This window comes from Sardina pilchardus, chromosome 18 (assembly GCF_963854185.1).
Source record: "Sardina pilchardus chromosome 18, fSarPil1.1, whole genome shotgun sequence".
NCBI lineage: Eukaryota > Metazoa > Chordata > Actinopteri > Clupeiformes > Clupeidae > Sardina > Sardina pilchardus.
In genome coordinates, this window is record NC_085011.1 from 29,939,601 (window position 1) to 29,951,631 (window position 12,031).

Genomic DNA, 12,031 nt, shown 5'->3' on the forward strand with positions numbered 1-12,031 from the left:
AAAGACTATGCAGAAAAGTCTATCTCTCCTCTTCCCTTAATAGTTGTATGGCCCTGGGTACAAATTACTTCCTCAATCTGTCTGTTGCGCATGGCAGCGTAGTCTCCAACTGGTCAAACTCTTCTGCTGTATGATAGTGCTGTGGAGTGGATGACAGTCATTCAGATTGTTGATTAGTTTGTTCGGGGTCCTTTTGTCTGATATTGAAGTGATGCACTACAATTCAACTCCCACAACAGAGCCAGCTTTCCTTACCAGTTGCCCAGCATCCCTCTTCTTAGCTGCTTCCTCTCCAGCATGCCACAGCATTGAAGAGGACGCTGGCAACAACAGACTAGTAAAACATCCAGAGGAGTTCGCTGCAGACTTTGAAGGATGTCGACGCCCACTTTCTCCTGGTATGCAAACTGTAACAGGTCTAGTGCATAGCGTACCTGGTACCTGTGGTACCTGTGGTACCTGCGGCACATTTGGGGTAAGGTGTCTTTGCTGTCTGTGTGAAAAGGAGGCGCAATATTCTTCCTTTCAAAAAAGCCGCCACGGTGTAGGCAATGTAAGTACTGGGCGCGAAGTTGAACAGTGACATACAACATAGGCGTCGGAAGAGTTTGACACTATTGTCATTTTCAAAACAACAATGATGCCAGAGCAAGAAGCACTGTGGTCCAATGCACCGCGTATTTTGCAACAGGGGCAACAGGGGCAAGGCAAAACTCCCTTGTCCAGGAAGAAACCTTGGGCACATCCATGGCTCAAGGGGCCAACCCAACTGCCTGGGGTCATGCTAGTAGAGGGAGCCTGTGAGTGTGTGTGTGAGAGGGGCAGTGGAATTATAAGGGCAGGCATGTGTGATGTCTTGGGTGGAGTGGTGGTGGGACAGGTAAAAAAAAGGGGGAGGGGGGGGGCATACTGAGGATGCTGTGTTTGGAGATCAGGCTGCTGAGGAAGACCACTTGTGTCGTATAAATGCAGCTTTGCAAAATGGAAAATGTTGCATGGAATTAAGGTATTAGCCATAAATTAATAATACAAAAAATATAATATGACGTAGGGTAGGCTACTGTGTATTCTGGCCAAGAGCAGTGAAAGCAACTAGTGACAAAGCCCATTCATTTTCTACTAGAAACTGAGCGACATGACATCAGTCATGGCTGAAATTGTTGGCACCCATGCTAAAGTTGACTAAAAAGAGGAATATAAAATCATCTTTTGGAAATTGATGTTAATGGCTTAAGTAAAATGAGGAAAAATACAACCTTAAAGGACATTCATTTTGTTTGTGAATGAATAATGTATGGGAATTTAAAGGGATATTCCGCCATTTTTGGAAATAAGCTCATTTCCCACCTCCCCTCGAGCAAAACAATCGATATTTACCTTGTTCCCGTTCATCCAGCCATTCTGTGAGTCTGGCGATACAACTTTTAGCTTCAGTCTAGCATAGATCATTGAATCGGATTAGACCATTAGCTTCTCGCCTGCTAGCTTCATGTTTAAAAGTGACTAAGATTTCTGGTAATTTTCCCATTCAAAACGTGCAGAATAGTTCAGAAAGTGCAATAAGACCAACTGAAAATGAAACCTGGCGTCTTTCTAGGCTGATTTTTTTTTTAAAGGTTATTTTTTGGGCTTTTTATGCCTTTAATTGGACAGGACAGTAGAGAATGACAGGAAGCGAGCGGGAGAAAGAGCTGGAGTGGGATCCGGAAAGGACCACGGGGCGGGAATCGAACCCGGGTCGCCGGCGTGCGGTGCAGGTGCCCCAGCCTGTTGCGCCACGGCTGGGGCCTTTCTAGGCTGATTTGACATGGAACTACACTCTCATCTGGCGTAATAATCAAGGCAGCTTGCAAACTACTGGCACTACTACTGCTTGTTGTCTATGGGGACTATTTTCAGATGCTGCGTACGATATCACTGCGCCTATGGTACGTTTGCAAGTTGCCTTGATTATTACGCCAGATGAGAGTGTAGTTCACGATTATGTCAAATCAGCCTAGAAAAACGCCAGGTTTCATTTTCAGTTGGTCTTATTGCACTTTCTAACTTGAGAGGAGACACGTTTTAAATGGGAAAATTACCAGAAATCTTAGTCACTTTTAAACATGAAGCTAGCAGGCGAGAAGCTAATGGTCTAATCCGATTCAATGATCTATGCTAGGCTGAAGCTAAAAGTTGTATCGCCGGACTCACAGAATGGCTGGATGAACGGGAACAAGGTAAATATCGATTGTTTTGCTCGAGGGGAGGTGGGAAATGAGCGTATTTCCTAGTGCTGCCGCGATTAATCGACATAATCGAACTAATCGATTATGAAAATTAGTCGACGCCAATTTTTTTAGTCGACTAATCGTTTTGCTTTTGACCCCCTATTTATTTTTGGTCTCCCGTCTCTAACGGCTGTAATGTTATTAATTCTGTTATTAACTCTACAAAAGCAGGCTGATATTGATATGAGCATATTTATATCTATGGCTATCATGTTTTGGCCCTTCAGTTGAGTTAAAAATAAAATGGACACAACAAAATAATGAAAACTTGATTTTTTAAAAAAAAAGTAGTCATTTAGATTAGTCGACTAATCGAAAAATTTGTCGAAAGATTAATCGTTAGAAAATTAGTCGTTAGTGGCAGCACTAGTATTTCCAAAAATGGCGGAATATCCCTTAAACACATAGGGTTAACATAGGGGCAGACTGTTTTTTATAGGCCACTTATTTCATGGATCCAGGATACTATGCATCCTGATAAAGTTCCCTTGGTCTTTAGAACTACAATTGCCACACATCATCACACACACTTCATCATACCTAGAGATTGGCATGGTGTTTTGTTCAATTTGTCTTTTAGCTTGTTTGATGCTCATTGAGCTCAATGCAAATCAAACCAGCTAATAGGCTAACCGAACAAAACACCATGCCAATCTCAAGGTATGTAGTAGTGTGTGATGATGTGGGGCTATTTGAGTTCCAAAGGTCAAATGAACAGGATGCATAGTATCCTGAACCCATGAAATAAGTGGCCTTTAAAAATAAAAAAAAATGCCTTCCATGTTAACTCTATGTGTTAAATTCCCATAGGTTATAGGGGTGCCAATATGTTTGACCCCAAGTTTGACTTATGAAAGAAAATTGGTGTCCTTAGAGGTTGTATTTTTCCTCATTTTATTATTGAAGCCATTAAAATCAATTTCCAAAAGATGATTTTATATTCCTGTTTTTAGTCAACTTTAGCATGGGTGCCAAATTTTCAGCCATGACTGTAGGTGAGTCATACTTTTTCCAAATAGGCTAGTTGTTGCAGTGTTTGGGCTGTAAATGACCAGCAACCAATGAAAGGTGCTGAAAAACAAGACTGAACGTTTAAATGTTTCACATTTTGACAGACATTTTCTGGAACAGCGATGTGTTTTAAGCATCAGAGCCCATTTATTAAAAGTTCTCTGGCAGCATCTTCAACGATTTGACCATGTCCCATCCACGGCACCGTAGGGTACCTTTCCACTGTTTCCATTGGTTGATTGTGTCTCTCGCGAGATCTTTCAACACAGAGTAGCGCCTGATCTCAGTTTCTGGTATCGCATAGCCAGCGAACGATGAACAAGTATCGACAAGTATCACACTTGGTAGGAGAGCACAGATTTAAGCGGACACCTTGCATTGTCTCGTTTAAAAATGTCGGAAACAACCAAGAAACCCGAGGAACCGTTGAAAGAAGCAGCCGATGCATGCTTGCTAAGAGAAAGCAATGAAGAGAAAGACGCTGTTGCAGAAAGCATGGCAGAAAGTGAAGTCTCATCTGCGGAGCCCCTGGCAGCAGAGGAACACCTCGTAGAAGAAGAGGAACAAGAAGAGGATTTTGAGATGTGGGTATAGCCTATCGTATCTCCTATGATTGTTCATCACAGACATTATTTGAGTAGTTCCGATTTTGCGTGCAAGCAAATGTTGAGCAATACTTACAAAATTGCGCTGGATGTTTAACATTTTAGTCCTGGCCACCATAGCAGACTGCTACCACGGGCTAGCCTGGCTAGCGCCTACCACCACGGGCTAAAACTGGAACAAGTTTTGCTGTGTTTTCTGAAATATTTGTTGTTTTGCAAAACTTTGTGTTTAGACTTTGAGGGCCACTACCGTAATTTAGCTAATTTAGTATTTAACCGAACAAGGTTTCCTGGCATTGCACCCCAACACACGCACACTCAAATAATGCCTTCTTAGTTCTCCCTGGCCAGGTGTCTGTGGGGGTAGTGGCGGATTTGTGAGTAATACTGACCTTTTCATGTACATTTTAGGGAGTCCGAATCTGAAGACTCTGATTTGGATTCTGGGGATGAGGAGTGGGACTTGGAGCCCGAGCCACCGGCAAGGAGACCGAAGAGAACAGAGAGTGAAGGCATTGAGGAGACAATGGAGGCATGGAAAGGCACAGACGAGGAGGACGTTGAACCTGAACCCCTAACATTCAGACCTGCCCGCACACCTGGCACCCAGCTCTTGCAGGGGGTGTCATACACTTACTTGGAGCTCTTTCAGTCTTTCTTGCCAAACTCCATTTTACAGACTGTGGTCATCAACACAAACAAATATGGTAAAGAGAAACACACAGATTGGAAGGAAATAACATTAAAGGATTTGTACTCCTACTTGAGCATGCGAATCTACATGGGCCTCTTGAGAATGGTCTCCCTTCCAGATTACTGGAATGTATCTGATCCGTATAATCATCCATTCCCTGCCTCGGTCATTTCAGCCCGGAAATTCTCACTCATTGCAACCTCAATTCAAATGAGTGACCCTGAAGATGACTTGGCTAACAGTAAGAAAAAAGGCACAGCAGATTACGACCGTCTTTGCAAAATTAAGCCCATGTATGAGGAGTTGCGAAAGACTTGCCAGGCCTGCTACCATCCCCGACAGAATATTGCGGTAGATGAAAGAGTGGTCCAGTCTAAAGCCCCGCCTGGACGGATGCTGTACGTGGAAATTGAGCAGAACAAGCGGGACCTCAAGATATGTGTCTTGGCCGATTCAAGCAATGGATATACCTGGGACTTCACTGTGTTTGAGGGGAGAATCAATAATCAGTCAGAAAAGGGACTTGGCTATGACACTGTAATGGATCTTGTCAGACCAACGGTTCTGGGAACCGGTTACAATCTGTATCTAGACCATTTCTATACCAGTCCAACCCTTTTTCTTGATTTGCTGGAAAAGGGAATTGGGGCATGTGGGAACATTCGCTCAATCCGGCTTGGATCTCACAGACGTAAATCAGGGCAGCTGGAAAATAAGTCTGTGCGGGGCAGCATCCGTTGGATCAGGGAGGGACCCATCGTGTTTGTCCAGTGGAAAGACGCAAGAGATGTCCTGATGTGCTCAACAGTTCACAAGGCTCATGGAGAGGAAACTGTTCAGAAGAAGAAGAGAGACCTAGACGGACAGTGGGCCGTGAAAAGCATTGCTGTTCCACCAGCCAGACAGGATTACAACACGTTTGTACTCTTGTTTTCATAATATTACTGTTTTGAATTGTACTGTCAAACTTATTACTGACAAGACACAAAAGTAGTCTATTTTGTTTGTGCATGTTTATTACTAGCATAAGTTTTTGTCTTTGTCATTTCCAGTCAGTCGAAGCACTGCTGCTTGGGCACAGAGATTGTGCTTGCTGTGGCAAGTGAGCAATTACTGATGTGTTGCGTGATATCTGCACCCAAGTAGCAGTGCTTTGCCCCCAATAGAGATCGCTAAGACATGTGACCAAAGTCATCAAAACACAAAGAATTATGGGTACGTTTGGCTCGCCTGATGCCAGCCCATGTAAACTAGTGGGTCTGGGTCTATGATCTGGCATGATAATAATGAAAACTAAGCGTGAAAAAATTGTGTGAAAAACAGTTATAATCTCGCGCTTCCTTAGTGCTGCTATCCAAGCCATTCCTCGCCTTTTTGTCACCTCTGAAACATGACGTATACTATTATTTTTCCACGCTGGAAAACTATAAAAGATAAGCTTCATGTTACTCTATTGAATTTTATAACACAGCAGGTAAACGGCATTTCGACAACTGCACTTCGTTGTTCCCGCACGTCAGTAAAACAACTTAATTTTGGGCCACCTATTCCCAAAATGCGTTGCGTTTTACGTCACGTTCTCAATCTCTATATAGTCCCAAGGCAATACCTGCCTAGGAAATCACCTAGTTTTAATCTGCTTTGCCATTTGTATTTGTTGTGAATAGAGGCCACACTAAGTTATATATAATATATCTATAATTTGGCTCACTTTTACAACATGCTATCTGGCAACAAAGGATTCCATTCACTATACTAAGCTAACCTAGCGGGGGCGCTACCAGACTGCGACAATGTATGCACAGAGACAAAGTTATAGTTATAGCATTGATAACTTTGACCTAAGTGTATAATTTCTGTTCCAATTTACATTTCCATCTTTATCTTTTTTTTCTTTTCTTTTTGTCGTGTCCATTCAGGAACGTCTCCGATGCCCCGATCGGCTGTTACAGCGCCCTCCGCGAAGCTAAAAAGTGGTACAGATCTTTCTTTTATCACTTTGTGGACATCGCCGTTGCGAATGCCTTCATCCTTCACCAAGAGTTGGCCAGGGCTAAAGGAGAGCGGATGATTACACAGACGGCGTTTCGCGAAGCGCTTGTGCTTGAGCTCCAAGCGGCTGGGACTCCTGTCAGAGCTAGGCAAACAGTCCCACGTTCCCCTTCTCAAGATGGAGATGCCTGTCCAGATGCTGGTGGTGCTGGAAAAGATGCTCCTGCTCCTGCTCTAGTTCCTGCTCCAAATCCAGCTTCAGGTGGCATGCACATACCGACGTACTTTGCAACTGATGGTACCAATGGTCGGAAGAAGTGTGTGCTTTGTCATCGGAAAACTCCATTAGGTTGCTCCAATTGTGATAAGGCTTTGTGTTTCGTCGCCACACGAGATTGTTACAAGAAATGGCATACCTTGCACAATCCATAGGTGGTCTTTAGTGTCTGTTTTTTTATGCAGGTTTTTTTTTTTATGCTGCCAAACTGTATATATACCCATCTAGTGTGCAACATATTAGTGATTTTGAGCACTCAGTTTTGATTTTTACACAACTTCTATGAAGTATGAGAGTACTTCTCTTATCCTGCTTAATCTAAATGATTGACTGTAGGCTAACAAGTTATGAAGTACACATCTCTTCATTAGTGTGCTGCCGTGTACTAATTCAGTCATTACATTTGTGAATAAATGTGATTTAATGATCAATTTGTAAAAAGCTTTTTTTTATGTTTATACAGGTGGGTCTCAAATGGTCAAACTTTGTTCAGGATATACAGGTCGGCCCCTATTTTATCTCAAAGTGAATATTCCATATATTCTTGATTTGTTAGATATAAAGTCAATATCAGTATCTCAAGACGTCAGAATAAAGAGGTTATAATTCAAGACATTTCAACCTTTTAATAATGCATACTGTAATAAATGAGTAGAAACAGCTTTTTTGCATATAATATGGAATACGTAATGAAGGGCATTAGAATTAGGCTGTGTGTATGTACATTTGTAAATAAATAGACACTATGTGGGATGGGCTAATGCAATTGAGGGGGAGTGCAGCTGGGGTATGTTCGGCTCGTTCAAGTTTGCCATAGTCGTGGACACCTCAACAGGCACAAGCAAGATGCAATTTACGATTGAAAAGAGGGTGCAATATCAGGTGGGCATAAAATAAATAGTTTTGTGTGTACATTTAGTAACTGCACTCATCGGCCTGAAGATGGTGGTGTTGAGCGAAGGGTTGTTGGTAGAATAGAATAGAAAGCCTTTACTGCCAATTATACACAGTACAATGAGATTTAAAGAGCAGCTCTGTAAAAGAGCATGCATAATTAGCACAACATCAAAGACAAAATAGTATATGTGTGAGTGACACACACACACAGTAAAAAACACATTTGAGTTGTATAAGTTAAGTATGGTGACCACTTTGGGGAAGAAGTTATCCTTGAGTCTGTCTGTTCTGGCCCGCCGAGGGCAACAGGTTAAAGACATGGAAGCCTGGGTGGGTGGTGTCCTTCAAGATGTTTCTGACCCTGCTGAGGCAACGGGAGTTATAGATGGCGGTCAGGGAGGGCAGTGGAGCTTGTGCAGTGTTTGCCACCCTCTGCAGTCTCTTCCTGTTGGCCTCCATGCAGCTGCAGTGCCACATTGTCACAGCATTACTGTAGGTCAGCAGGCTCTTGATGGTTGAACGGTAGACAGTCACCACCAGCAGAGTGTTTAGTTGCTCCTTCCTGAGCACCCGCAGGAAGTGTAGCTGCTGCTGGGCCTTCTTGGCCAGGGATGTAGTGGAGGCTAAATGCAAGTAAAGAGATATTTTATCCACCTCTCCTTATACCCACCTCTCAAAGGAGTTCATTCACCAATTGCAACTTTTAACATTCAGAAATCACACTGTATTACCCACATTCACCATATGTGGTGCACTCATCAAAACTCTATTTAATACCACCAGAATAAACATTAGACAATAACCTCCACCAATCGTCAAACACATTCTGAATGCCTTTTAACCACATTGCGCAGTCTACCTCTCCAAGATTACAGAATTCATAGTTTATCCACCTCTTATTTTACCACTACATCCCTCTTCTTGACCAGAGGGGTATTCCACAAAGCCGGTTTTATCACAAAACCGGGTAAGTTAACCCAGGGTTTGCGGTAACTCTAGGTTTTCCGTTCCAAAATGAACACGGTATGTTAGTTACTATAGAAACATATGCTCTGAACCTAACCTGGTCGGAGCAGGTTTTGCACAGGTTAAGTTTGAAAGATAACCCGGTTTTGCTCAGGGTAGCCTATTTAAACCCGCGTTTCCGCAGCTTTCTCGTGTTCAATGGCATGCTGAGAGGCCTATTGACATCGGAGCGCAAATAATTCGAGCAATGCACCGAGAGAGATTGATAAGACCACGGCTCGACATTTTGATACATTTTGGCTGAAGCGATATCGTTTTTCACGTTAAACTTTAATATAGTTCAATAGCCTTCTCCAGCCCTACGTTACCAATCGTCAACCTGCCTCAGTTCACGGCAAACAATTTGCATAGCTCTCCATTTATTTGCGAAGTGTAGTTTTCTGTACAGTATTTGAGATGCTGAGCATAGGGAAAGCTACGGTCTGCCAATCAGTGCGTAAAGTCTGTCTTGCGCTGGAGCGGTTAGTGCGCGACTTCATCCTCTTTCCTGGCCACAACTCACGAGGGTCATTAAAATGGAGTTACACCAACTCGTCTCACAGGTCACTAATGCTTTAAGTGTCCCCAAGTGGCACGGAAATTATCCTTGCTGTTGACTTTTCATATGGGTATCACGATGATACCATTCGGTTACAATATTATGTCATTGTGCCCCAGCCATATATGAGGCCGATTATGTGAACAGGAAAGGGTATTACAGTATAAATGTTTAGGTAGGTATACGCAGCCTATATTGGCCATTTCCAATATCTTCAAGATAGTTTGTTAATCGCTGTCGATTTTATCATTAGATGATATGATGCTTCGCACATGATTATACTTATGTGGAGGCAAAATTGCCTGGTTCGGTCTACGATGCCAGGATGTAATTTGAGCTATAGCCTACATTTCAACAGACTGCATTGCATTATGAACATATCATAGACCTTATATAATTGATGTGCTTGTGCAAGATAGCTCAAAGTTTGTATCTGGTCGGTCGCAGCGCGATGGGTAGCTTCTTGGGGATCGAGGGTATCCATGCCTCCCGACGCTCATCACCCTGTAGGCCTACCCTAATCCCGCTCCTGGACCACATGCAACATTTAACCTGGCACACAACAGAACCCGCGATTGAAAACACATTTGGGATATTGAAGTCCAAATTGCAATGCCTACGTAGTATAAGAGTGTGTCCGAACGGGCTTGCGTAATTGTTGCGTGCGCCGTCCTCCACACTATAGCCATTCCGCGCAAAGAGATGTAGAAATGTATGTGGAAAATAATATAATTACTACCATGAACCGTAATATTTTATCTTTTCTTGATCAGATGATCGCTTGGGCCCATCGGAGTAGCCTACATCTTTATAAAATAACAGGTTATGTGGTAGGAATGAAAACTTACTAACTGAGATATGAATAGATTCATAGTTCAAATATTTAGGAACGTGCTTTTGTATGCAATCACGCAGTCAGCGATCCCCTACCAGGGTTTCTCTGAATGGCAGTTGCTTTGGTGTTTTTAAAACTGTTTCTAATTTATTACAGCCTGCGTTCGAGTTCTGAGAAACATGCGGCCCGTTTCTCGCCTAGAAATAGACGCCCCTAGCGGCAGCTAGCCTGTTTCGCCCTTTTGATCAGGATTTCCATGCTCCGTACATCACGTCTTTATAGGTTTGGCCAAAGCCATCGATATCTCAAAGTTGCGACAGCCGTTGACTTCCATGTTAAAGCCAGATTAGAGCGGTCACGTGGTTAGTGGGTCGACTCAGTAGTTCCCTCGGTCCCTGGTTTACTACGGGATTGACAGCAGCGATCGCATTAATATTTACGGTGAATACTCGATGAAAATTACTATAAACTGCATTTCCACATACATATACATTACTCAATGAAAATGCATTATTATGCAATGGAATAGTTCCCGGAAGTGCCGCCATTGTTTGTTCACGGGAGTCAACGGCGGTGTCGCAACTTTGAGATATCGATGGCTTTGGGTTTGGCGTGTACGCGCACAACCCAGTGTTAACCAACCCCGTGTTGATTAAACTAATTCATAACCGGCGCGGTGGAACCGGCCGCTCTGTGTTAGTCGGCTCAGGGTCAATCAACCTAGAGTTCAGCGTTAACTCTGTGTTTGTTAAACCTCCGTTCGTGGAATACCCCTCAGCGCTGTGGTGTGTTATAGTGTAGGCTGTACACATTCACCATTATAGCCTACAGGGGATGGCTATGTTCCGTCTGAAGTCCAGTATGAGTTCCTTAGTCTTGTCTTGGTGATGTTTAGTGGCAAGTTGTTTAATGCGCACCATTCCACCAGTTTCAGCACCTCATATCTGTAGGCCGTCTCATTTCCACCTGAGGGGTATTCCACGAACGGAGGTTTAACAAACACAGAGTTAACGCTGAACTCTAGGTTGATTGACCCTGAGCCGACTAAAACAGAGTTGTCGGTTCCACCGCGCCGGTTATGAATTAGTTTAATCAACACAGGGTTGGTTAACACTGGGTTGTGCGCGTACACGCCAAACCTATAAAGACGTGATGTATGGAGCATGGAAATCCTGATCAAAAGGGCGAAACAGGCTAGCTGCCGCTAGGGGCGTCTAGATTTCTAGGCGAAACGGGCCGCATGTTTCTCAGGACTCGAACGCAGGCTGTAATAAATTAGAAAAAGTTTTAAAAAGTAACACCAAAGCAACTGCCATTCAGAGAAACCCTGGTAGCGGATCGCTGACTGCGTGAATGCATACAAAAGCACGTTCCTAAATATTTGAACTATGAATCTATTCATATCTCAGTTAAGTTTTCTTAGCATTCCTACCACATAACCTGTTATTTTATAAAGATGTAGGCTACTCCGATGGGCCCAAGCGATCATCTGATCAAGTAAAGATAAAATATTACGATTCATGGTAGTAATTATATTATTTTTCCACATACGTTTCTACATCTCTTTGCGCGGAATGGCTATATTGTGGAGGACGGCGCATGCAACAATTAGGCTACGCAAGCCCGTTCGGACACACTATACTACGTAGGCATTGCAATTTGGACTTCAATATCTCAAATCTGTTTTCAATCGCGGGTTCTGTTGTGTGCCAGGTTAAATGTTGCATGTGGTCCAGGAGCGGGATTAGGGTACAGGGTGATGAGCGTCGGGAGGCATGCCTCGATCCCCAAGGAGCTACCCATCAAATTGCGCTGCGACCAAATACAAACTTTGAGCTATCTTGCACAAGCACATCAATTATATAAGGTCTATGATATGTCCATAA

General features: G+C 43.2%; 1 protein-coding gene across 1 annotated transcript; it reads left to right on the plus strand.

Annotated features, from left to right (window-relative positions):
• The first annotated feature begins 3,599 nt into the window (after window positions 1-3,599).
• On the plus strand, window positions 3,600-7,280 carry LOC134063875 (piggyBac transposable element-derived protein 4-like). The gene is made up of 3 exons (XM_062519623.1): window positions 3,600-3,865; window positions 4,298-5,497; window positions 6,500-7,280. The coding sequence occupies exons 1-3, from the start codon at window positions 3,675-3,677 to the stop codon at window positions 7,002-7,004; spliced, it is 1,896 nt and encodes a 631-aa protein (XP_062375607.1). The 5' UTR covers window positions 3,600-3,674; the 3' UTR covers window positions 7,005-7,280.
• The last annotated feature ends 4,751 nt before the right edge of the window (window positions 7,281-12,031 follow it).